Source organism: Kwoniella botswanensis, chromosome 1 (genome assembly GCF_036426115.1).
Source record: "Kwoniella botswanensis chromosome 1, complete sequence".
Taxonomy (NCBI): Eukaryota; Fungi; Basidiomycota; class Tremellomycetes; order Tremellales; family Cryptococcaceae; genus Kwoniella; species Kwoniella botswanensis.
The window spans coordinates 9,760,744-9,786,116 of NC_088599.1; the positions used below are offsets into that span (position 1 = coordinate 9,760,744).

At 44.7% G+C, this 25,373-nt stretch overlaps 9 protein-coding genes across 9 annotated transcripts; 5 read left to right on the plus strand and 4 right to left on the minus strand.

The window, feature by feature from the left end:
- Positions 1-3: 3 nt before the first annotated feature.
- On the plus strand, positions 4-273 carry L199_003692 (uncharacterized protein; the record flags this gene model as incomplete). The annotated part of the gene is made up of 1 exon (XM_064889421.1): positions 4-273. The coding sequence occupies one exon, from the start codon at positions 4-6 to the stop codon at positions 271-273; it is 270 nt and encodes an 89-aa protein (XP_064745493.1).
- Positions 274-736: 463 nt separating this feature from the next.
- On the plus strand, positions 737-2,231 carry L199_003693 (uncharacterized protein; the record flags this gene model as incomplete). Its single annotated transcript, XM_064889422.1, has 4 exons — positions 737-974; positions 1,087-1,262; positions 1,326-1,460; positions 1,521-2,231. The coding sequence occupies 4 exons, from the start codon at positions 737-739 to the stop codon at positions 2,229-2,231; spliced, it is 1,260 nt and encodes a 419-aa protein (XP_064745494.1).
- Positions 2,232-2,866: 635 nt separating this feature from the next.
- Positions 2,867-3,244, plus strand: L199_003694 (uncharacterized protein; the record flags this gene model as incomplete). Its single annotated transcript, XM_064889423.1, has 1 exon — positions 2,867-3,244. One exon carries the CDS (start codon positions 2,867-2,869, stop codon positions 3,242-3,244), a length of 378 nt encoding a protein of 125 aa, XP_064745495.1.
- Positions 3,245-3,596: 352 nt separating this feature from the next.
- On the minus strand, positions 3,597-4,917 carry L199_003695 (uncharacterized protein; the record flags this gene model as incomplete). Its single annotated transcript, XM_064889424.1, has 4 exons — positions 3,597-4,020; positions 4,130-4,217; positions 4,286-4,394; positions 4,504-4,917. 4 exons carry the CDS (start codon positions 4,915-4,917, stop codon positions 3,597-3,599), a joined length of 1,035 nt encoding a protein of 344 aa, XP_064745496.1.
- A 1,849-nt stretch (positions 4,918-6,766) lies between these two features.
- On the minus strand, positions 6,767-7,139 carry L199_003696 (uncharacterized protein; the record flags this gene model as incomplete). The annotated part of the gene is made up of 2 exons (XM_064889425.1): positions 6,767-6,985; positions 7,062-7,139. 2 exons carry the CDS (start codon positions 7,137-7,139, stop codon positions 6,767-6,769), a joined length of 297 nt encoding a protein of 98 aa, XP_064745497.1.
- An 881-nt stretch (positions 7,140-8,020) lies between these two features.
- L199_003697 (uncharacterized protein) lies at positions 8,021-8,597 on the minus strand (the record flags this gene model as incomplete). Its single annotated transcript, XM_064889426.1, has 2 exons — positions 8,021-8,331; positions 8,417-8,597. 2 exons carry the CDS (start codon positions 8,595-8,597, stop codon positions 8,021-8,023), a joined length of 492 nt encoding a protein of 163 aa, XP_064745498.1.
- A 507-nt stretch (positions 8,598-9,104) lies between these two features.
- Positions 9,105-11,368, plus strand: L199_003698 (uncharacterized protein; the record flags this gene model as incomplete). The annotated part of the gene is made up of 11 exons (XM_064889427.1): positions 9,105-9,136; positions 9,192-9,264; positions 9,326-9,393; positions 9,457-9,657; positions 9,737-10,025; positions 10,099-10,176; positions 10,297-10,431; positions 10,496-10,564; positions 10,621-10,750; positions 10,818-11,025; positions 11,113-11,368. 11 exons carry the CDS (start codon positions 9,105-9,107, stop codon positions 11,366-11,368), a joined length of 1,539 nt encoding a protein of 512 aa, XP_064745499.1.
- Positions 11,369-13,488: 2,120 nt separating this feature from the next.
- On the minus strand, positions 13,489-19,387 carry L199_003699 (uncharacterized protein; the record flags this gene model as incomplete). Its single annotated transcript, XM_064889428.1, has 7 exons — positions 13,489-14,145; positions 14,213-14,274; positions 14,334-15,770; positions 15,836-15,954; positions 16,019-16,971; positions 17,030-19,145; positions 19,251-19,387. The coding sequence occupies 7 exons, from the start codon at positions 19,385-19,387 to the stop codon at positions 13,489-13,491; spliced, it is 5,481 nt and encodes a 1,826-aa protein (XP_064745500.1).
- A 1,292-nt stretch (positions 19,388-20,679) lies between these two features.
- L199_003700 (uncharacterized protein) lies at positions 20,680-24,013 on the plus strand (the record flags this gene model as incomplete). Its single annotated transcript, XM_064889429.1, has 7 exons — positions 20,680-20,805; positions 20,881-20,973; positions 21,136-21,426; positions 21,481-21,571; positions 21,626-23,296; positions 23,388-23,820; positions 23,893-24,013. 7 exons carry the CDS (start codon positions 20,680-20,682, stop codon positions 24,011-24,013), a joined length of 2,826 nt encoding a protein of 941 aa, XP_064745501.1.
- Between the last annotated feature and the right edge of the window lie 1,360 nt (positions 24,014-25,373).

The window sequence follows — 25,373 nt, forward strand, 5'->3', positions numbered from 1 at the left end:
TGAATGGAAACTTCCAATAACAACAACACATCGACTGACCCTTTCGCGCCTCGTCTCACACCTACACTCGCACCTCCGCCTACCTCTCATACAGCAAGGAGCGTATCAATTACGATGGAAGACTACATTACAGATGGTAAAGACGATCAGGAGTTGGATCTCAACATGGTCCACGATTTCGGTGGCGCGGAAGGGCTAGGTGTGGACATGCGAGATTTCACAAATCACGATCAAGATGAAGATCATGATCACAAGGACAGTATCTTAGGTTAGTACCTGTGTTCTCTTTTGATGGCCGAGATTGTGTCGGATTGTATAAGCAAGATGACAGAAAAAGGAAGAAGCAGAATTCAAGCTGACTAAATGATTTGTTTGTTTGTTTGTCCTCCCCTCTCATGTTGATCTTCTTTCCCCGTCTATCTTGTGTACGTCTTCTCTCCCTCTCGCTTCGACGAATTGGTTGCCTGCCCCTTGTCACTTCGTATGCTTCGCATCTTCTATCTTCTGTCGTGACATACACCCAATCATCCATCACACAATACATGTTCTACATATATATTCACCCTCGGTCCCTTCCCATTTCTCGTCCCACTTTATCCATTTTACTTTCATCTTATTTTCCATTTCCTTTCTTTCTATCATATCACACAAATGGGCTGTTTCGGTCTCTTGATCAACTATAAACTTAATAATTTGCCACCGTGGTCTTACAAACCACCTTGACCTTCGTTTGGCGATGATCCCACAACATCACCCTCATCCACACGATTACAATTCCTGGTCATACATTCGGGCACTCTTAGATTCTTCCATCGCCACGCCTGCCATTTCGAATTCAGTTGAACAAGTCACACCTCAACCACCTACTAGTGCCGGTGCAAGTGCATTGGGAGGTGATATACCTCCCAACGTAGATGATATGTTCCAGACTGAGACTGGTTTGGAAGGTGATGATGAGGATGACGATGATGGTGGTGAGTCACCCTTGCTGATTCGCCACTTCACAAAACGACCATATCCTCTCTGCTCGTATAACCGTCCATCACTTCTCGGGGCAGCAGCTGACCACTAGATCATATCTTGTAGACATGACTGAAGGACCAACGGGCAAGAGGCAGAGGGGAGAAGCAGGACCAAGCGGATTTACTTACGTCGAGAAAGATGGTGAACCAAGTAGAAGAAAGATCAAGATTGAATATATCAATGACAAATCAAGAAGACATATCACCTTCTCCAAGAGAAAAGCTGGTATCATGAAGAAGGTGAGCTACGTTGCCCTATGAGATTATGCCATATCGAATGCTCAATAGATATGACCCGTTCAGGCCTACGAGTTGTCCATCCTTACCGGTACACAGGTGTTACTTCTCGTTGTATCCGAGACTGGATTGGTGTATACATTCACTACCACCAAGCTTCAACCGCTTGTACAGAAACCAGAAGGAAAGAACTTGATCCAGGTGAGTAAATACCATCTTCACATGCGAGTCTCATACTCAGCTTATGACCCTTTTCTATAGGCATGTCTCAACGCTCCCGATGGGTTCGGTCCAGATGGTCAACCACTAGGCGGACCAGTCGCGCCCACCAAGGCCAAGAACGGTGGACTTGCTATTCGACCTCACAAACTCACCGCAGCGGCATCAGCAGCGATGGCCGCTTCTGCTCAAGCCGCATCCGATGAGCACGCTTCGCACAATCAAGCTCAACCCCAGGGTCAAGCTCAAACACACGCTCAAGCTCAAGCCGATGCTGCCGCTTCGATAGGTCAAGGTACTCCTGTGTCTGCCAGACCTAAAAAGAGATTACCAAGTAAGAAGAGACAAGCGTCTTCAAGTCAATCGCAACAGCCTGTGTTACCCGAATTGGACATCCCACCTGTACCTCAAATTCCAGACATACATCGACAGGCTTCGCCCAATACTCAGGGACATCCTTCATCCGGTGGCATTATCGATCCATCTTTACATTCACCCTTATCAGCTGGTTTCCACATGCCACCGGAATATCAGAACCAACAAGGTGGTCCACCCGGACAAGGAGGATTGAGTCCTAATCCCCATCATCAATATTATCAACCACCTCATCCACCACCCCAACAACAGGGACCAGAAGGTTACCCTTACTATGCTCCGCCACCGCAACATCCTCATCAACAACATCAACATCCCGGGTATATGAATATGCACCATCATCAGATGTTCCAGCAACAACCACATTTGAGAGGATGAGGGGGGGACGATGATGACACGTTTTGATCCGAATGGGAAATGGACTGTAAGATACGTAATTGATACACGATTGTTTTGGTTTGATTTTTGATCTGATACCTTGTTCAACACAACATTGTCTTTTATTTTTTTTGGTTACTCTTCGTTTTTCATATATGGCTTTTATTTTTGTTCCCCTTTCAAGGTAGAGTGTAGGTGTACTATTATCCGAGATTATATAAATCTATAAAGATGTTGAGATGATACCAATTTTGATCTATGCAATCAAGTTCAAGTATTGTCGGTTACACTACTATGATTGTCGACTTTTGCTAATACTACCACCCCTGCCCCATTCTTTGAGGCGGACCGGACTTCTACTATCAGCTCAGTCAAAGATGTGATTACGCACTGACGGTGAAAACATTTTGCAGTATAGTACAACCTCTCTGAATAAACGACATCCTCGGAGTACGACTCGTTGTTTCACTTGCCCTTCTTTCCCATGACACCGGATTTCATATGATATGTGAGCCATCCTGGAAGCTAATCACTGCGCTGGGGATTTCATCTGTGTTTTACATCCCCATCCCTCACCGATCGAATAGAGCGAGCACGTTTCTTTCCGTTTTTTCGGTCCCAGTCACCGAACGATCATGTCCTCTTCGTCCTCCACCAAGATTGCTACTGGGAATAGAGCACTGGAAACGAACCATTGCAATCGCAGTTGTAGAAAATCACACTGTCATTCCGATGCGAATGCACCTCAATCACACGAACTAATCTTCCCGATTCTCCAACCTGATGGAAGCATATGGAAATACGTCTCGTGGATGGACATAGCCAGATTCATCAAGGGTAAAATACCCGAAGAAGTCACGCAGGATGAGGTGGTGTTTAGGGACCGAGAAGGTCATTGGATAATGATGTATGCAGGTGAGAAAGTTGAGCAGGCTCAGAAGTATTTGGAAAATAATGGGTTGGATGTCAAGGAGGAGTTGAGCAAGGAAAAGAAGAAGATGGAAGGATCTTAGGTGCATGTGTTCGTCACGATAAAGCGATAAAATGATAAAATCCGTTCGCAAAAAAAAAAAAAACAAAAACAAGCCATGCATTTAGATTGAATTCCTACATTTATATCTCTTACATCTCGATTCAAATTGACTTCTATTGTACTTCCACTAATACCGTGATACGCTAGCAACAAACAGATATACGAATGTCCCTCCTTACAAAAAAACAAGAACAAACAGTGTATCACGGCAAAACAACCGTCCACTAATTCTCCTTTTTCCTTTACCATCAACTCTCTCACACCGCTGTAGATCTTGATATACTGATACTCTTCTCTGTAAGCTGAACTATATTTCACATCCAGTGCGATGTTCATTCCTCATACCAAAAACCATATTCTTCCCAACCCAGCATCCTCTTCGCTTTTCCACAATCAAACAGCCCTTCATTTCCCCTGATACTCTTCCTCAATCTATTCTCCTTACTTATTTCCGGATAATGTTCATTAAGTAGATTTAAAGTAGAAGTCTGTTGACATGAAGTAGGAGCAACGATGAAGAACGTCTCATGTGTTCCCTCTGGGAAATATCTCGTTGATGAAGTCAAGCCTAGGAGACATGCCCGTGAGACAGCAGGTGAAGATACCCATCCCCATAGATCTTTCCATGATCCAGCTAGTTCGTCTAATGATTTCCTGCTGACATCGCATTCTCGGACGACACCGTGGAATCGGAGTGAGGCGACTCGGAGAGAGGGGTAACGACGGACGTATGAGTCGGATTGGAGTTCGCAGAAGCTGAGATGAATGAGAATGGAGCAGTCAGCAATGATACCCTAGAAATCAGTAGTTTCACTCTCGGAAGAGATGAGGAACGAGTCAAGCGAAGACATGGAGCGCAACTTACTATTTACTCATCGAATATGCATCTTCAGGTCTACAAGGGTGTTTCTCGTCTATTGGCAGATAATCGAAAGTAGGTCTGTGGGAGAATACTATATCAGACAGAAGACTCAGTCAGCTTAAACTCCCTGCCAGTTAGATGAATGATAATTATACTCACACATCCCAACAGCGTTTACACTAGATGCTAAAACCACTCGGTTGATCCCTAGCTCAGCAGCGATCGAAAGGGTGTTACATGACATTGCCACGTTGGAGTTGTGGACTTCCTGTTAACGACACCGAAATCAGCAATCATCTTTGCATCATCGCACCTTTGTCCATCCTCAGATCACTCTCTTTATTGCGATCAGATCAAGTGATCAGACGTCAACTCACATACTGTGGTTTGCCGATCCCAAACCTCCCATCTACATCTGCCCCATTAGGAATCATCGCCAAATGCACCAAAGCATTACATCTTGCACTCTCACAAGCGTTTTTATAACCTTCGTAATCCAATGCTGAAATCTGCTTATATGTATATCGGCTTTTAGCATAATCTTCTAAATCTTTGGGTAATTTAACATTTTCATTATCTTCAGGAGATACTATATCCATAGCTAGAACTGTATGACCCTGTCTGAGAGCGAGGTGAACCAAATCGGTACCTACTAAACCTGCCGAGCCGGTTATACCGATGATAAGAGGAACATCGAAAGTGCTTTGAATAGGGGATGAAGCCGGGGTGTTGACGGGCGTGTACTCGGGTGTGGGAAGGGACTTTGTAGGGTTGGATGGGTTGAATACCATTATGAGATGCTTGACAAGATTACTTGTTGTAAGATGAGGGAGGTAGTTACTGGTCTGATTGGTTTTATCTGAAGAACAATGTCCGTCGATGGTATTTTGGAGGGTATGAGTAGGAAGTCGCTCTTATATAAGGGATACAGAGCCAATCGATCAAGATCTACCAGTAGAAGTTATGATACTCGTTTGAAATTTCGAAATGCCAAAAGAGGGTATGCGTCGTTGGTGATGACGATGACGATGACGGTGGGTGAGACGATGATTCTTTCTTCTATCTACAGGTTCAAACTTCTTCTCTCTTGTCTTTCCTTCCCTTCAATGCATGGGCAACGCAAGGTGTGTTGGTGTTGGTATTTGTTCTAGGTAATTTTGTCGGTTTCGTTGAAAGCGTTGAAAGTTCATAAAATGTACAAACCCCACTTATATCCCCCCACTTTTCTATCACTATGTATGTATGTGTATGATTTTCGGGAAGGGGAAGGGTGACGACTGATCAAAACAAATCAGATCAGTTGCCGAGAAGGTCGTGGTAAAACTTTATAAACTTTATCAAGTGGGTATTGATCTTCTAGATCATATACGTAACTGGTCACGTATAAACAAAGTCGGGCGTTAATGCTGGTCTATGTTGGTGTGTTCGTCCGTTCTCCCTCTTACAAGTATGGCTCAAATCCCCTAATTCTGGGTTGTGTACATATCGATCTGTCCTCGTTTTAGGAAATCTGTCCTAACCCCCTATCCAAAAGCAAAATGTTTATGTTGTAATTTCTCGACTATTACAAGGTAATTGTTGTAGTCGTGAAATTGAAAGGAATCAAGGGTTCGGCGTCCTCGCCTTTTGGAACTCGCCTAAACTTCTTTTCTCTGATAATGCCGTGTTGTGTGTAAAGACGATCTTATGAGTGAGTTGAATCGGTTTCAAGGTTTGTGAGGAGTTGTGTTTTGTATGCTGTCATACAACCACGAAACATGGAGACCCCAAACTTGTTTGATCCTAACAGGATCAATAGGATTGTGATGTCCCCTAATGCACTCGTTGTGACCCGAAGCAATCGGTAAAAGTAATGTTTTGAGGGCCAAAACAGAAGAACAAACAACCTTCTATCCGCAATCCCCCATCAACACACAGATATACAGATACAATCAGAGGAATAGGCACTTGATGTGAAACATTTCATCATAAAGGAGTTTTTATCATCTTTCGATCAATCAACCTCGACTACCCTATATATCCCCGATAACCGAGGATCTAACAACCACATAAACAAGACCTCATTCTTGGTCCGATATGGATGCTCGTGATTCCTTTTGAGGGATATGACTCACCTTCCACCAAGGCTAGTTAGGTATAGAATGGTAAAGAGGCGATGCTGCTCTGACTTACTAATGACTGACACTTGGAAATCCATTCTTCAGGAAGGGGTATCAGTAAAACATCTCGTGATAACATACTGTACGGTGTAAACGGCTAAACGCCTCCGCTTGAAGCTCGTGCGAGTAACGTATACGAGCACGGTGATCGGGACCGATACTGTATGCCTATGCTTTCATGATTTGCATCCGAAGCTCAGTTTTACGATTTCGACAATAACACGCTCATGGTGAAAATGTATTTCCCATCCTGTACTTTATTGACAAGAAGTTGGGATCCGACTTTGGGGAGATAGTAGAATGCATTGGATAGATGTAGATCAGCTAGATATCAAGCAGGTGCAACCATATTCTAAATATGTACTGTATGGAACTGACTGAGATGACATTCATTCGGATGTAACGACAACCTTTTACCCCTTATCATACGATATACTCGGGAAACAAGCCAATTGGAACAACGAGGACCAGACTATGTAGATCAACGTTTGCCACCTATACTTGTCCCCCAATTTGAGATTTTCGCGCCTATCTTGTCTTTCCAGGTGGTTGTCGTGGGCGATGATGACATGGACGTTGTATCTTGGGATTGCGTTTTCTCGTCGAAGTCATCAAAAACCTCACGGGTGTTTGTGCTCATACTTGACGACTGCTTGAAAGTGACGGGGTTACCACTCTCAGGCGCTAAAGTTTGATCATCCTATCCACGTCACTTTGCGGTCAGTAATCATACAAGTCGTTGAGTCATACAAACGCCAACGCCAACAATCACCTACCATCTTGTTCCAATTAGTATTATGGTCACTTTTCGCCCTTCTCCATCCCTCGCTGATTTCCCTCGCAGCAGCATCCATGGCTTCTCTTTTCTCAGGTACGTCAGAGTTCGATATTTGATGTTAACAAATCATGGATTGAAGAAGTTAATTCTTCAGTATGATATCTATATCGATATATATATAAGTATGCGAGGAATGCGTATTCCGACCCGATCCTCGCGGGGTGGCCAACAAAGTAGAACGTTTAAGTCGAGACGAAAGAACGAAGACTTGCTGTGAACCTGAGAGGCGAGTAGTTGTGGTGTTTGACTTCCAATCACCAAAAGAAGGAATGAACTCTCTGTTACACATCGGAGTGCATAAAAAATAAGAATCATGATATCAACTCCGCTCGTGTTTGGCATTTCTACATGCTGTGAGATATGTCTGGGCTTTTCTGCCTCCAACTATTCACTTACCAGTCAAGCAAGCAATAAGGTGAGATGTTATAGCTCTTACTTCCTTTGATAGATTATTCAGATTCGCAGACCTAATCTCGTCAGCCTGACTTTGTCATTGTAGACTAACTTACAGGTTTGACCCATCACTCATGTAACTGATTGGACCTCATTGCTGATTCCACTAAATGACCTTCCAACTCGAAACTCCCTTCTTCTCCGTCCGAAGCGGGAATAAAATTCCATTTATAATAGTATATCCGTAGTTAGACATATCAAAAGAGTCTAGACCTGAAGATCAACGTCAGAGATAGCCCATATTTGTAGTCACCTCAGGTTAAGCTTGGGATTTGTAACTCAGTGGGAAAGAATGCATGATCCGGCCGTAAATCAGTAATTGCTACAATAAATTCAACATTTTCCACGAAATATATAAAGAAAGCCCAGCCTTTCTGTGAAGCTATAAGAGCGACCAGCGCCTTCCAGATGAGCTGAAATCAACACACACTGGATGATCTCCTTCTACGATGCACCAGCCTGTATCCCCTCATTCAACATCCCACCCACCGGACCTTTACCTTCCACCAGGGTTTTTGCAATTTCAGCCACTCCGTCCATTTGCTCTTCGACACCTGTCTGCAAAGCGTTGGACATGACCTCCTTCAAGGTGACTCCAGCATCCGCCTCGAGCGTTTGTGTGACTAATGTGCGTGTCGATGAAGACGTAACGCCGGATATGGAATTTAGAGTAGTGGATATGGTTGAAGTCGTGGTCGTGGTTGTGGATTGCGTAGGGATATGAGAGAGATGTTGAGATAGTAATGATGGTTCTCCTATACCAAGAATATTCATTGAGCCATTGACCGAAAAAAATGCCCATTGAGAATAAGAGAATTGCGAGGTATGAGATTTGCTCACCTGCTATGACTTCTTTGACACTGGTTTCAGCGGCCTGCCTGACAGCTACAGGGTTCATCTCCATGATGACGTTCCTCTCGACCACTTCCAGTCCACCTGACCGGGCTACTATTGCCATCTCGGATGTCAACGCGGCAGCTTCTTCTCGGACGGCAGACATCATCGTTCGAACTGCTGCCATTGGTTATGAGATATTATAGAGATACGGTAGATGTGTTGGTTGGGTTATATGGGTGTCTGGTTTGAGAAGAGTCGGGTGGTCGGGTGAGTATCTGTGGTAGTGGTTGTAACTGATATTATAGGATTTGTTATGTTGCAGGAAGATGTCTGGAAGAGGTTGGAGTGGCGAGATAGCATTTTAACATTTCATCTGAGATGGGGGAGGAGAGATGCAGAGACGATCAGGCACAACAGGAGTGACGTATTGGAAGGTCATTAGGAAATTGTGATTACTGTTACAACAATTTGCTATAAACTTCAAGTGCGAATTAGAATCCATTACAACCCTGATTTAATGGCTGATGGATTTACTGGATTTTATCCGAAAACACTCATCTACCTCGCCTAGACCGAGATGTTGGGTTGTTCACTCGTTCACTCTCTCACTTTCATGTTGACACATTGATATCATACGTATGAGACTCACCGACAGCTGAACTCATCGTCATAAGCCATCCTACGAAACAGCATGTCTTCATCAGCATGGCCACCGGAATTGAAGTGAGCTCTCTTCCCCCGCAAGTAGATCAACAAGAGCTGATGAACGTCTTTGCAGGTCTTGGGTTCAACAATGTCTATCGAAAGCGACAGCTTCGAATAAGGATGCGGTGAATGCAGAGTTGAAGCAGGTGATTACCTTTAGCTGGATAGGATTATATCATGTCAAGCTGATGGATGTACTATGAATAGATACTGTTCAAAGCCCATGCTGACGGGACTATCAAAACAACTGATTGGAGTAAAGTGGAATTGAACGCGTGAGCTACCATGATCAGAAATCAGTCATTCTGAGCAAGCTGATCAAGTCATATCTACCATAGACTCAAGGCTCAGACTCAACGGACAACTCACGTACCTCTACCACCTCGTATAAACATTACAACCACTTCGTTCGGTCCACCTCAACCCCCACCTCCAGCTCAAGCAAGTACGTCTTTTAATCCTTCAACTTACCTGTCTTCTCCAGCTGCGGGCGGATCAGGTACATCCACGACATCGGAAAAGAAGAAGAAAAAGAAAAAGTGAGCTAGAGCCTCCTGGTCCCCTATCATACCATGACCTACTTGAAGTAAAAACCTAAGCTGATATCATAAATCTTAGGAATGACGGGACAGCTAAATCATCATCTTTCCCCACACCCTACCATTTCACCTCATCAGCTGAAGAGCAAGAAGCGTTAGCTAGACGAGCAGCAAGATTTCAGAAACCCGCCGCTTCCGGGCTCGGCTCTTCGTCGATCGCGGGTGGGGTGGACAGGTGGTTCGGAGGTGGTGAGGCGGACGAATCATTGAATGGCTTAGGGATGGTTCCTGGTCAGGTAGGCAAACGTAAGATGAGAGGTAAAAATGGGTTGGGTTATACGGGAGAAGAAGTCATGGAGGTAGATCCTGTAAGTAGTTGCTGTACTTTCTATCTCATTCAATCAATATTTGCTGACGGATGGGGTATGATCTGCTTATTAGAACGTGATTGATTGGGATAAGCATACAATACGAGGAACGAGCACAAAATTGGAGAAGTCGTACCTCCGACTGACATCTGTAAGTACAATTCCTACTGGAGGACTGACGACACAGGATGCATTGTCCTTCGAATCGTCTTCACATACGCTCTGTTACAGTACAGACGAACATTTGCTGACTAACTTCTTTCAATCTTAGGAACCTAATCCAGCAGATGTCCGACCCTTACATATCCTGCAACAGACATTGCAACTGCTAAAGAGGAAGTGGAAAGATAATCATAATTATGCGTATGCGTTGGATCAATTTAAGAGTATGAGGCAGGATCTGACAGTGAGTTCAACCCATCACTCCAAGATCGTATACAATAATTGACTGTAGGCCCGGTATCAAACAGGTCCAACGAATAAAGAACGACTTCACGGTTGAAGTATATGAAATTCACGCTCGTATCGCGTTGGAGGCAGTAAGTGTCTATCATCCCGTCTGATGTCACTCGCTTATATCAAAATGCTATTGCAGAAAGACCTCGGAGAATATAATCAGTGTCAGACTATGTTAAGGCAACTATACGAGCTAGGTATAAAAGGACATCCGCAAGAGTTTTTGTCATACAGGATAATGTATTTGCTGCATACTAGAAATAGAAGTGGTGAGTCATACATCATTGCATTCACTCTATAAGCCCTGCATTCGCTGATTCTCCATCCACAATTTAGATATGGCTACTCTCCTGGCTCAGCTAACCCAGACTGAAAAATCCGATCTTGGAGTGAAACATGCTTTAGACGTTCATGCTGCGCTGGCAACATCGAATTATGTTCGATTCTTTAGGTTATTCACTACCGCGCCGAATATGAGTGGTTATATAATGGATCATTTCGTTGAGCGAGAAAGAATAGCTGCTTTGGCCATAATGTCAAAAGGGTGAGTGTATCCTGAAACATTTCCCTTCACTAGCCGTTCGGCACCTATCGTCACGGTACAGAGTGCTGACGAATCTTGTTTGTACAGATACATGAGTCTGACCTTAACATATATAACGACAACACTAGCATTTGATTCTGAAGAAGAAACCGATACATTTCTGCAAGCTCACGATGCGGCTATATACGTTCAATCCGCTTCGGCTCAACCTAACAACCATTGGAAATCCATCAAACCAATCCCACTACATGAGAGGATATGGGATTGTCGTAAAGCTCATGCGGCTTGTGCGGCGGGTATCAGCAAATATAGAGTGGTGGACTTGAAAGGTCAAGTTGATTAAATCTTCACACGCTATCTCCTGCCATTTTGTTTTTCGCTTCATCCCCTACCATCGCACATAACCTTGCGTAATCAACTGATTTTCTTGGTCCGATCTGGCTGGCTGGCTGTGCTCATCAATGCGAACAAGAAAAAAAGTGATTGACTGGATGAATGAAGGTAATGTAACGATTTCTTTCCCTTTCTCCTCCTTCGGTTGTATAAACATCCTACAATCACCTACGACGAGCGTAATGTATAGATAAATGGTATATCGTGTATATATTTGGAGAAGAGGAACTGTAGTAGGATCACGATCAATTCATCAGACAATCAATCAATTTATGCATAGTCACGAAAGTGGTAGTTGACATGAAGCGTTCAAAGAGCAGATGTTACTAAATTTGAGAGAACAATCATTACATTCTGACCCCTGTGCAAGTCATACCGATATCGCGTAGCATATACTACGGTCTTTGTGATGGGAAAGATCGTTACTTATGGTAGCAAAATGAGAGACCCTGTGAAAATAGCGGAAGATAAAGGCAAACAAGCAGTGCTGTAAACTAGGAGTTTAACAAATCACTCAGCCAAAGATCCCTTATCCTCTTCCGCCCTCTCATCATTGGTGAAGCCTTCTCTTGTGGCCTGATTAATCAGTGAAATCTTCTCTTCTTTCGTACCAACATCCTGTCTCAGAGAGCTCAGGCTAACCAAACGAAGAGTATATCTCATTTTTTCTCCTTCACTGATCAACCCGCTCGTGAAACATTCATCGATTATACTTAATCTTTCACCGTCGGTAGTGGCCCTCTGATATTCAAGCTCGAGAAGTGATGCCATGGCTCTGTGCTTATTTTCGTCGGACCAGCATCTGGATTGACTATCGTTCAACACATATGCGCATGCGGAAACGTTATTCTCGATTACGCCTCATCATTACACTGGATTTGGGTGAGGTTAAATGGGACTTACTCGGCTGTTTTCTCTATTTGCGATTTGGTTCTCCCCAATTGAGGGCAATTAATTGTACTTCCATCCGAATACCCGCTTGAGACGATGGAGGAGGGCTCGGTGGTCGATCTGCTCAGACTCTTATCGGTGAGAAGCAATTACAATAAAAAGTGGCAAGACGATTGTTCGATGAAGAGGGTGCACAAAGAGGAGCTTACCTATTAAGTTCAGAATGAGGATTAGCTGACGATGGCATGATTAGGTTTTCTTCCTATAATGAATTTGGTCAGGTGGCAAGTTATGGTAGTATGGGCAAATGCTGAAGATAAAAGACATCAGAGTCGCTTATCCATTATGCATACTATATCATATATATGTACAAGTAGACAAATATTGAAACTAGACTCTTACTGTGTAAATGTATTTGCTCCATTTGCTTCCTAGTTCTCCGCCCATCCTCTAATATTTGTATTGACCCATGACTTGCAGTCTTCGAAGCGAAACATTTCCTTTGATAGAAGACATGACATCCATTGTAATCTATGATCCAAGCGCTTTGGTCTACCGAGGAATCCCAATGACCTACTTCGTGTCGTAGCTGGACGCTCCTGTAATTCTTTTCATCCATGACGTGGCAACAACAAAGGGGAGCGACATGGTTGGTCTTCGACCGGGAGGGTCTTGTACAGTATAGCTGGTCTAGCCTACTGGTCTAACGGGTGGGGAAGCCAGATAAAAAAGGTCGAATGATACTACGAGTACACGGTCATAATGAGACGTCATTGCCACGCCTTCAACCAGTCGTGACGAATCGACCTCAAACAGTCAGAATATGATGACCATAGGTGGATGTGAGCTAGTCATTATAAATACAGTATCGGATTTGTACAATGTTGAACAGGTATCACATATCATCGATCATGTATGGAAACGATATGCTAGTTTTACTCCTAAAAGCACACAGGAATGAATGATAATCCTCTAAATATAAAATATAAAATATAATTGGTGATGCCGTGCGTTTATGTCTATATTTCTGATTTGTATATTGATACAGTAAATTGATATGCCAAAATGGAGAAGCAAAATGAAACAAATGAAAAGATTACGATGTGATCAAAGAGAACCAAGGGGAGTGTAAATAAAGGGGAAAATGAAAAGTTGTTACTGAATGATTGCTATCATATGTTAAGTTCTCGTTGAACCAGCATCGCTCCTTGCCAATTCCGATCCTCCACTGATACTATTCGTGTTACTACCATTTGACCAACCCATTTTTTCCTCTTTCATCTTTTCGACTATACCTCTCAATTCCCTCATCGCGATGGGTTTCACCATCCACATGTCTATCCCACTTTCGATCAGACCTTTACGTCGCTGATGCTCAGCCGACATGGCAGTGACAGCGATGATCTTGGCTCGTCGGGGTGGGTTATGCGCGTTGTACCCTGATTGAGAGCCTGTAGGCGATAGAGGTCCCGCAGAAGACGGAGGACTGAGTAATGGTGTGATCACCCCACCTTCAGCAGGACCTGCACTTGCACTAGCCGCACTGGCCGTGGGTGTAGGGGTCGATTTCTGTGATGTCGACGTGGTAGCAGTAGAAGGTTGAGCTTGAGTATCATCAGAAGCGAGAGACGGTGTGACAGCCAAAGCTTTCATGACTTCTTCTAGTGGGACTGGCGAATCAGCAGGTAAAGTAGCTTCCAGATGTCTCATCTCGGCTGCAGCGGCGAATCCATCTTTACGTGGCATGGTTATGTCAAGTAAGACCAAATCAGGATGGAAAGAGTTGAACCGATCGACAGCTTCGACCCCATCGGCGGCTTCGGCGAATTGGCATGACTAGATGACGAACGAAGTCCCAATTAGCTATCAATTCGTAAATGATCGTATCAAAAGAGCAACTCACAGTACGCTTTAACATAGTAGTCAGAATCTTTCTATTGACAGCATTATCTTCAACGACCAGGACTGGGAATCGAATTCGACAAATCAGTATGGACTCCATCTACTCGGAATCGTCTACTCACCCTTTAAAGACGACTCATCCGAATCTTGAACATTCATCCCTTTGACTGTATGATCCGATCCGCTCCTCATCTCTCTGAATCTAGGAGGTAGAGGTAATCCTCCGGAATCGCTAGTCTCGGAAACCATCGAGCTATCGCTGTTGATCGAAGCTTGATATCCACGTTCACTTATCAGACTACTTTCAGTGGTTGTTCCTCCACTATGGTCGTTGCCTGTCATCACATCCGCAGAAGACTCAGAAGTATCACCTCCATCTCGTGGGTACTGCCGCTGCTGATGATGGTGATGGTGAGAATTATGATGAGAATGGTGAGAATGTGGATCATGTCTTAATGTAGCGGAACTTGATTTAGGTGATATACTACCTGAGTTCACGTCGATCCGAGTTGACGATCCTCTACGAGGAGAAGTTGCCGCATCTTGTCCGACCGTATGAGGCTGTGAGTGTAACAAATCTTGATCTTCTCTGTCCATTCTGGGAGTTTCCGCGTAGTCCTTCTCCACCACATCAGGCTCACCTGTGGTGTTACCACTAGCATTACCACTGGCAATATTCGCATTTTCAGCTTCCACTTCTTCTTTAGCCTTTTCCCCTCCAACCACATCGGATTTGTATATCTCCCTCATTGGTGGTGGTAGATCTGCAGGTCGCATGATCCTCTTGATCAACGAAGGTCGCAATGGTCGATTCAGATGGATGGTAGGTACCGTCTTCAGATATTCGATCGCCGCTTCGGTTTTAGCGTCGAGTTCGAGCGAGGTGGATCCAGTATGGTTACTATGATGAGGGTGATGGTGGTGATGATGACCATGACTATACCCATGTTTCTTCGCTTCGGTCTCCAAGTGCTGACTCGTGTTGACAGCATGAGCGTGTTCTTGGGAAGTCGCTGGACCGAGGGCAGGAGCCAAAGCGCCCATCGAGTGATCTTTACCTATGATGATAACTTGTACAGTTGGTCTAGCGGCTTTACACAGTTCTGCTAACTTGACTTCCGATACACCACATTCAGGTATCACAATCAAGCTGGCGTAATTGATTTCGCTGACCACTCGACAGAAGTTCAACTTCAATTGTCTAGCCAGGGATTTACCAACTCTTCTCAGTGACGGACTTTTAGATTCCGTCCATCCGATAAGGAAGATTCCATCTTGTCGAATAGGGTCGTTGTTGTTCCCTCCACCAGTCTCGGAGGAAGTTTCGTTCCCACTAGCCATGACATCTTGATCGGAATCGTTATCCTCGTTGAGAAGGTGAAGTGGGATCTCGATATGCACCAAGGTTCCTTTTCCGAGCGTGGAGGCGATAGCTAATTTACCACCGAGAAGTTCGACCATACGTTGTGCAAGACCTAATCCTAAGCCTGATCCAGGTGTGAAAGCATCTTCTTTCGCAAATGGCCGGAGTATCTCCCGATCCAAGAAGTCAGATGACACTGTGTACAGGGCCAACTCGTCAGTAATTGCTTATATTCAAAGTTGAAGTCGAGGAATGACTCACTCCCTCGACCCGTATCTTTGATATCGATCGATATGGTAGATAGCTTGATGGAATTATCATAACCTCCAGGTAAAGCCACATCTCTTGAAACATCTTGCACAGTTATATGGACATGACCCCTATACATCCATCAGCACCATAGGTTTCATCAAGCAAACGGTAAGGAAAAGAGGCGGTACCCACTTGTCGGTAAATTTGACAGCATTATGTACGATCTTACTGAGAGCTCTCGATAACGGCCCAGAATCAGTTGACATCTTCCAGCCACCTCTATTCCTAGGTAACACTTCCAATATGACCTCTACGTTCTCAAGACCGGACCCAGTTGCGATTTTTCTAGTCTTCGCTTCCAACCTCATAGCTTCATCTACGACATTTTCTAATATTTCGGTAAAGTCAGTGATGTCCGCTTTATCCCTTGGTCGAAGCAGGTCAGGTGGTATGACAGTTCCATCAGGATTTGTTTGTACTTGCTCAACCTTCGATGCCATTTTACCTATATCTAAAGTATCGATAATGTTCTCAAGAATACCTCCCAAGGATAAACCATTTGCCTCAATGATTTCCAGTTGAGTTAAAGCTTCTATTCTATCTTCCTGAGATACTTTGAGGGTTAGTTCACCTTGTTGTATATCATGCGTGTTCAATTCGCCCTCCTGATCCACATCTAATACACCATGTAGAGCCATACGAAGGAGACTCGCAGCAGCGTTGATCTGATGTAGGGGAGTCCGAAGTTCGTGAGAAGCAGCAGCGGCGAAGTTTAATTGAGCACGTTCCGCTCGATGTAATCGTTCTTTCATGACTGAAGCTAGCAGACTTCCCGCAATGGTCTCGACGAACTGCATCGCTCCTGCAGGGTAAGTGTAAAGCGGATCGGTCCAACAGGCTACAACGGCAAAAGCCACTTGACCATCAAATCCGAAAATCGGCATTGCCATGGAAGTTTCCGTTCCCGGAGGCATCAAGTGAGTAATGGATTGAGCGATTCCCTCAGAATCATCTCTTGCGTACCACACTTTACGAGTTTTGACGTTGGAGGCGATAAAGTCCGAGATGATCTTTCGAGCAGCGGGGGAAGAAGTGAAATTGAACGCGAAGTTATCTTCGGAACAACTGTATCCCAGAACGGCCAGCTGCTTCGGCTCATCAGCAATGTTCATTGAATGGTAGAAAAAAGGAGATGGATCTTACATTATCGGATGAACCAGAGTCCGAATCACCGGTATATGAATACTTGTTAGTGGGATCTGATCTTCTCCTAGAAGGAATGAACAGAACCTGAGGTGTCCTACTAGGGGCTAGAGGATCGGTAACGGCATATGTCTGTCTAGCTCGTTTGATGTTGACAGGTTTCGAGTATGCATCTTGATCGTCTTCACCAACACTGCCTAATCCACGAGCTGTACTTGATGCAGTTGATCCCGTCCCAGCAGCAAAGCTTGATTGGCCAGTAGTACTTGTATGTTGACTCTTCGTATGTAGAGTTGACGATCCACCTCTAGTTGATGATCCGCCACCTGTCGACGAATTTTGATAGGTTGGGTAAAACAAATGGAATTGCGATAGATCAACCACAGCTACAGCATAGGCATCTAACGCGATCCTAATCTCTCGACACGCTTCATCATATATATCCACATTGTTCTGATCTTGATTCTGATCAGCACCGGATATACGTTTCCCAGTGGTAGAAGAGTTTGACGAAGTTGCTGTACCCTTGTCCGTCCCCGGTCCTCCTGATCCCGTACCCGTTCCTGTTCCAGTCTCGGTCCTACCTGTCGTCCTACTCTGTCCAACTTGTTCGTTTGGACGATGTTTCAGAGACCGACGTAAGAAGTCTACCGATATCTGATGTAATTTCGCAGATTCGATCGAAGCTTGTTGACTATATATCAATTCTAATTCACTGACCACACAATCCGCTAGATCCGCCAATAATTTCCTATCATCGTCGGTAAAATCTCTGGGTTTGCTATCTAGTACACAAAGACTTCCAATGATGGTTGATCTGTTTCCTGAACCGACCTTCAACGGTGCACCCGCATAGAATTGTACGGGACCAAGACCTTCTTTCACCAAAGGGTTCTTCTTGAATCTCCAATCTTTAGCTGCATCAGGTACGACCATACATTGTTCCCCAGAACCTGGTGACATAATCGAATGACAACAGAATGAAACATCTAAATCGGTCCATTTTTTCCCCATCCCGATCTCCGATAAGAACATCTGTCGATCTTTCGTTATTATACTGATCAAAGCCGAACTAGTCTTGAATACCGTCGAAGCCAGTCTCGTGAACCTATCTAGTGTTTCGCGGTGGAACGGATCGATATCTTCTAAGCCTAATCTACGTATCACACGTAATCTTCTTCTGGCAGCTTCAGGTGTTTGCTTGGGAGCAGGCATATATCCGTTGGTCTCGAAGAATTCTTTCACTCTTTCACGTTCTTTACCATGATCGTAATCAGCTTCGACCGCTGAGACGGACGTCGAATCGTTCGTTCCCGACTCGAGAAGTGCATTATCCAGTGAAGGTCCCGTTCCGCGTCTGACCATACTATTATTGTTGGGTGATCTTGATCTAAGAGACCAACTTCCTCTTGAACGCGGTCTGCGAGGTACTCTCCTCCTCGTTCTTATCTTTGAGGGATCCTCATCTTCCGACGAATCTACCGATACCGCTGATCTTGCGACTGAAGCTAATTCAGCATGGTCCCTATGCCTCCTTCTCCCCTTTTTTCCTTTTCCCTTCACCGAGCCTTTCCCACTTTCATCATCTCTATCTCTGGTCAATCCAGCAGTGTCCCTCTCCCTCACTCTATCTTCCTGCTGTTCCAGACCCAACTGCCTCATATTCTCTGTAGTCATCGATTCTTGATCTTTGTAAGACTTCCCCTTCTCCCCTCCCTCTTTCTGCTTCGGCTTCCGTTTACTCGTCGACGGTGAAGCTGAAGAAGAAGACGACTCCTCTTGGTCTATATTGGGTATATCTGGATCTTGGTTGGAAGGGCCAGCGTACGAAGTATCGGGATGAAAATCGTGCGGCTCATCTTCACTTGAATCGCGGATAGGGGCTGCACTGTTCTGGCGACTTGGAGGCTGTGGGGAATCGGATGGTAGTGGGGAGGGTTGTCGTGATACGGAAGTGGAAGAAGAAGGTGTGATGGTAGTGGAATTGGCAGTACCTGTAGTACCAGCAGTGACTCGACTTTCGTCTGAAGGGAGACGTGAAGGTTTGGGGGGTGAGGATGATGTCGAAGGCCCATCGTCGGTGAAATTGCAATTATTGTATTCTCCTAATGAATATCTGTGATCAACAGGTATGGTCAGCGGCATAATCAAATGGTCAAGATAATCTCTTCGATCCCAACATTGCCGAGGTAAAGCGAGAGAACCGAAAGCCAACACTCACTTGGTGATGAAATCATGCCATTCCTCCTGAGTCTGCGGACGTGATATCTTTCCGGTTGATAGTGCTTCTGGGTGGGCAAAGTCCGTAGCTACCACCTCGCTGGCCTTCCCTTTGCCTTTACTGTCTCCTATTGACATGATGGATTGCTATAGGAGGGAAGTATTTGGCAAGATGAAGGGGTATGACGAGGTATAGAGGAGACAAGGGTGCCCTGAGAAGGCGAAAGTTGGTGGTATTGGTATCTTCCGTTCTCGGTTCATCTATCTATCTATATTGTTGTAATGTATATGGATTGATTAGACGTGTAGTTGTTGGAGGGTGTAGATTGGGGAAAAAAACCGCTTGAATGAGGATGAGGATAGGTTACGTTTTGCATGTGGTGAGTGTCCAGGAGGGTGAGGTGAGTAGCCCCTTAAAAAATCAAGATTTGAACAACTTCCACCTAGATCTGATCTTTGGTCCGGCCCTCGCTTGGGTACTAACAGTTGTCGTGGGCTGTGTCCTGATTTAGTATTCAATTCTCTACAAGATAACAGTAGTCTATGGTGTGTTGTACTTGTTTGGATACGTTGTTTCTATTCTATTTCTATTCTTTTTTTCCCTGGTGATGGTACAATGGTATGAGAAAGAGCGCCCATGCGTGTTTGAAAGACGATACTAACTACCCACCGCAACACCCCTTTACCTCTTCACGGGAATCAGCCTAACCATCGTAATCAAACGTTACAGAAGGGTGACAGGGTATTACAACTTCATTCGTAATGGTTTGTAATGGCTGCATCGCTTTTACCGGTTCCAGTGATTTAGTCGTGGTTAGTGTGAGAGCCAATCAGAGGAATAAAAGGGTAAGCTTATTTACAGTACCACCATCACTTGCTTATCTTCCGCCGGATGAAAGCAATCAGATCTGAACCCATCAAAGAAAAGAAAGGGATCGGGTGCCTGGAATGATCAACTCCGGATCTCATGCTACGGGATCAGAATGGTTGAAGGGTTGTACCGCGCAGGACGAGGAGGAGGACTATATATAACAGGAGAGATGGGGCAGAGATACAAAGATACCAGGGATGAGCTCTGACTACGACTACATACCATCTCTCGCTCATGAGGCTCATGTGTTGAGATGGGTGACTCGGAGAACGACGATACATGACGCATGGCTACGTTGGATATCATCTTGGAGCAAAAGTGCCACTTCCCAGTTCGATGCTGGCAAGCTGTAAAACGCCGAAAGCACCACGTGGACAGCACATGATACTCGCATGCTGAGACTATGTCACGGTCCTTACTTGACCGTGAACTGTTGCTTCTTGATTTCCCATTTCTTTGCTTTCCATTCACTAGTATTGATAATCATACCGCTATATACTCTTGCATATACAGCCATCTTCCATATATCTGATACCTGGGCTCGACTGATATACCCCGCATGCCAACATCCTCAGCAGATCAAGCTACAGCTTCGGTGGTCCAAGCCCTCCAAACGCTGTATCATGATCCCGATAGTAGTTCAAAGAAGAGAGCGAATGAGTGGTTAGAAGAATTCCAGCATAGTGTGAGCTACACCGTCCTTCCACCAGACAAAAACAATAGGTATAATAAGTAGCTCATGGAATGATAATGATCCCAGGTCGAAGCTTGGCAGACGTGTCATACACTTCTGACTTCACCAGAAGCACCGTTGGAAGGCAGATTATTCTCTGCTCAGACACTACGTGCAAAAGTGAGTTCCATCCTTACCTTTTCCCAAGTCCGCTGGGCTATAGCCTAGGCTCATTCTATCTCCTTGTCCTTTGTTTTCTGTGCTCTAAGTCCTTGTTCCCTAGCACAGAAATGAAGCTTCAGGCAAGCTAATTTTTGATCTTTTCCTCCTTTATCAACATAGATATTATACGACCTATCCCAACTACCTCGAGAACAGCTTCCACCACTACGCGACTCCCTCTTATCATCCTTATCACCTCTATGCTCACCAACAGCACCTTCAGGTTCCAAAGCGGTATTAACTCAACTATGTCTAGCACTGGCGGATTTGGCATTACAGATGCCAGAATGGGAGAACGTCGTAGGAGGTATGATAGATCAGTTTGGTAAAGATCCTTCGACGGTGATAGTGTTGTTGGGATTTTTGAAATCATTACCGGAGGAAGCTGGAAATCCAAGAATACCTTTATCTGTAAGTTGACTTGATTCGTGTCCTGGTCACGACAAGCTGATCGATGCCAAACAGAACGATGAAGTACAAGCTATGTTGAGTGCCTTAGTCAGCGGATCGGCGGAACAGGTTCTGGGAGTCTTGACGATGTATATCCAGGCTACTGGTGAGTCAAATGTCTTCCTTTATAAGGATAGCTTAATGATTGGTCAACCTTCAGGCGTTACGACACAAATCCAGATATCGGTATTCGAAACTCTGCGGAGCTGGTTACAGGCTGGAGAAGTCATGGCCTCTCAAGTAGCCCAGACGCCTCTCTTCGACGCTTCCTTCGATGCACTTACATCCGATCAGCTGTTCGACGCAGCTGTGGATGTGCTGTGTGATCTGATACATGAGACTCAGGAGGTGGAAGATAATGTAGAAGTGGTACAGCAGATTGTTCCTCGAGTGATCGCTCTACGGCCTCAGCTGGAAGAACATAAAGAAGATGCGGATCGTATACGTGGATATTGTCGTATACTGTGTGAAGCTGGAGAATGCTACAAGGATCTTATCGTTCGACACCCTCAAGACCTATTACCACTTGTTCAATCTATTGCTGAATGCGCAGCCTACCCCGACCTCGACATTGTTCCTATCACTTTCTACTTCTGGTACACTCTCGCCATGACCCTCGGTCGACAGCCATCCAATCCATCCATCCAACCTATACTGGACATCTACGCGAACCTTCAAACCGTCATTATCGGTCATTTACATTTCCCGGGAGATGACGAGCATCAAACAGCTCAGGAAAGAGACGAGTTCCGGACCTTTAGACATAGGATGGGAGACACGCTGAAGGATTGTTGTCATGTGCTTGGAGCTCCAACATGTTTGAAGCGATCTTACGATTTAATAGTCAACGCTATGGGCAAATCATCACCTTCGTGGCAAGAGATTGAAGCACCTTTATTCTCCATGAGGAGTATGGGAGCAGAGGTAGATTCGGACGACGATGAAGTTTTACCTCACATAATGGACATGTTACCTAAATTACCCGATCATCCCAAAATACGTTACGCCGCCATATTAGTCATCTCAAGATACACTCAGTGGATAGATCGACATCCTGAAAATTTGGCATTCCAATTACAATATATCTCAGCAGGGTTCGATATGGCGGAAGAAGAGGTTTCAGCAGCTGCGGCACAAGCTATGAAATTCATGTGTCAAGATTGTAACCAACACCTCGTACCATTCTTACCCCAGCTACACACTTTCATCAACTCGGTTGGCGACAAGTTAGATCAAGCTGATATGGTCGAAGTCTGCGAGGCTATAGGATATATCATTTCCTCGATGCCTGCTGAACCAGCTGCTTCGGCATTGAAGGAATTTTGTCAACCTTTGGTTCAGAAGATCCAATCGGTCGCTGTAGCAGACACAGAAGTTGATAAACCAACTTTACAAAAAGTCGCAGATTGTTTAGAACAGTTGGATTCGTATTTATCAGTCGTCCGAGCGATAGATCCGTTACCTCAAGAATGTCATCAGACAGCCGTAGAAGTTTATGGAGTATTGGATTCGCTCTTAAACAGATACAGCAAGTTGTATTATATTTCGGAAAGAGTATCGACAGTTTTAAGAAGAGGTTTAACATTCTTCCCCTCGACCGCACTTCAACCTATCATCCAACCCTTGTTAAGTAGGATGACGATCTCGTTTGAGCAGACTGGCTATTCGAGTTATCTTTGGATAACAGGTAAAGTCACGAGTAAATTCGGTGATGTAGCCAATCAACCGGAGAATCAAGCGTTGGGCGAACTGCTGTTGGGATCGTTCCAGAGTGTGACGAATGTGATGTCGATGATGTTACAGGATAAAGTGGCTTTGGAAGTACCGGATGGTGAGTGGAAAAAACTGCATATCCAAAGGGTTTCTATCGGTGTGGGTGGGAACCCGAGTCGTAGCTAACATTTAGCTTCCTTTTAAATCAGTGATGGATGACTATGTCCACCTGCTCATCACTTATCTCACTTCCATCCCTACTCTCGTCTTGTCCTCACCTTCGCTCCAACCAGCCATCTCTCACGTCCTCGCTACTCTCACCTGTCATTCTCCAGAGACCATCCTCGTCTCACTCGATACTCTGGTTATCTTGTCCAACCACCTCCCCTCAAATCATAGATTACAAGAGATATTCATGACTTACGGCAAAGCGATAGTGGGATTGTTAATCAACGGATTGATCGTGCAGGATTTCCCTGAAGACGCCTTGGATCAGATACGAATTATCCTCAATGCACTGACGTCGACTGGTGCTACTCAGTCACAGAAACTCGAGAGTTGGTTTGGAGAGACGATCAATGGTTTACCGGGACACGTCGTTCCGGGCGGTGAGAAACAGGCATTTTTGAATGGTGTTCATTTGTGAGTTACCATTACTCCTCCTTTTTCCATTCTATGACCAGCCAAAAACTGACCCTTTGTTTGCTTTCGTAGACATCTGATCGAACCATCTTCATCTGATAAGTTGAAGAACGCGTTGAACAATCTGGTAAGAGCCGCTAGGAGGGCTAGAGAGAGGGGCAGACAAGCTAGAAAATCACTCGGAGCTGTATAGATGAATATAGTATAATATAATTTAGTCAGATGCATATCTCGCAAGGAAGATGATCTCATGTCGTATGAAGTGGAGGATGAACAGAAGGGACAGGGATATATCAGAACATGAAATCAATAGATTACTTGTCGAAGATGTAGCATTTACAAGTGCCAAGGTCAAATAGGTATAGTAGCAGTTGCTGTTTAAATGCATAGCCTATTGAACGTGATGATGATGTTATAACAACATCACATTGCAATGCTCGCTCGTTCCCCTGTAGGATTTCGTTGAACCGCCAAGATCAGTTCTTCTGCGAAACTTATCCAATATGGCATTATTTTACGCTGTCCGAGGAACAGTATAGGTTATCGTTGCAATTTTATCTATTGTGTGTCTATACGTTTCTCGTGTCCTCACGAGAACAGCATAGAGCTCCATGTTTAAGCCCATATAAAGTTTGAAAATAAGCGCTATGCTGTTCCCTGGTCAGGACTGATGTGTGGCACAGCCATACGATCTGGTGTCGTCAGCCATGTATCTGATACATCCCAATCAGGTACAAGTAATATACGCAAAGGAATTAATCCGCAATATCATCCTCCCTGTCCCATCATCTCTATTCCCTCCTTACCCTTGGCCATCAACACAAGCGTCACTGGATGACCATATATACCCTACAATACAAATGCATCTTCCTTCGGCTTCTTCTTTTCCTCATTGGTGTTCACGACTGGAATGGGGTATATATGCAGTTTATGATTTGTAGACCATGTCAAGTATCTTAGCCATGATTTGTAAGATACCGTCAAAGATGATGAATCAATGATCGACATTCCCGATTTTACTTTACTCGGCGATGGGCCATACATCGAGGGACCAGGATCCCTTGCTAAACTTTTGGCTTGATCGACCGGTAATGGGCTCCGTCTCTGTGCGTCTTTCTTCTGTCTTTCTGCCCTTTACTCCAATCAAGGTGAAGAGTAGGGTTCTCCAGTCATATGTTTTACAACCAAACACAAGTTGTCAGTGTCCGTGCGCTCTGTGCTATGTGGGGTGTGTGCCTGCTGATCAGCCAAGTGAGGGGGATATTTCCGAATGTGGTAATTTGGCTCAGGGGAAACGAGCGCCGTTCCAGGGAGAAGGTTATGTAACCTTAACAACAGGATAGACTTTGGGAAACAACCATCGGACATTCACTTTGCCCGTGGTCTATGGTGTTCCCATTTCCCATGGATCCATAGGAAGGAGAACAACAATTGATCAACTCACGAGCACAATTGACTGTACACAGACACCATACAGTACACCATCTTCCATAAACCACATCACTACGCATTGTATCACAACAACCAACAATCAATAACAACACACCACTGCA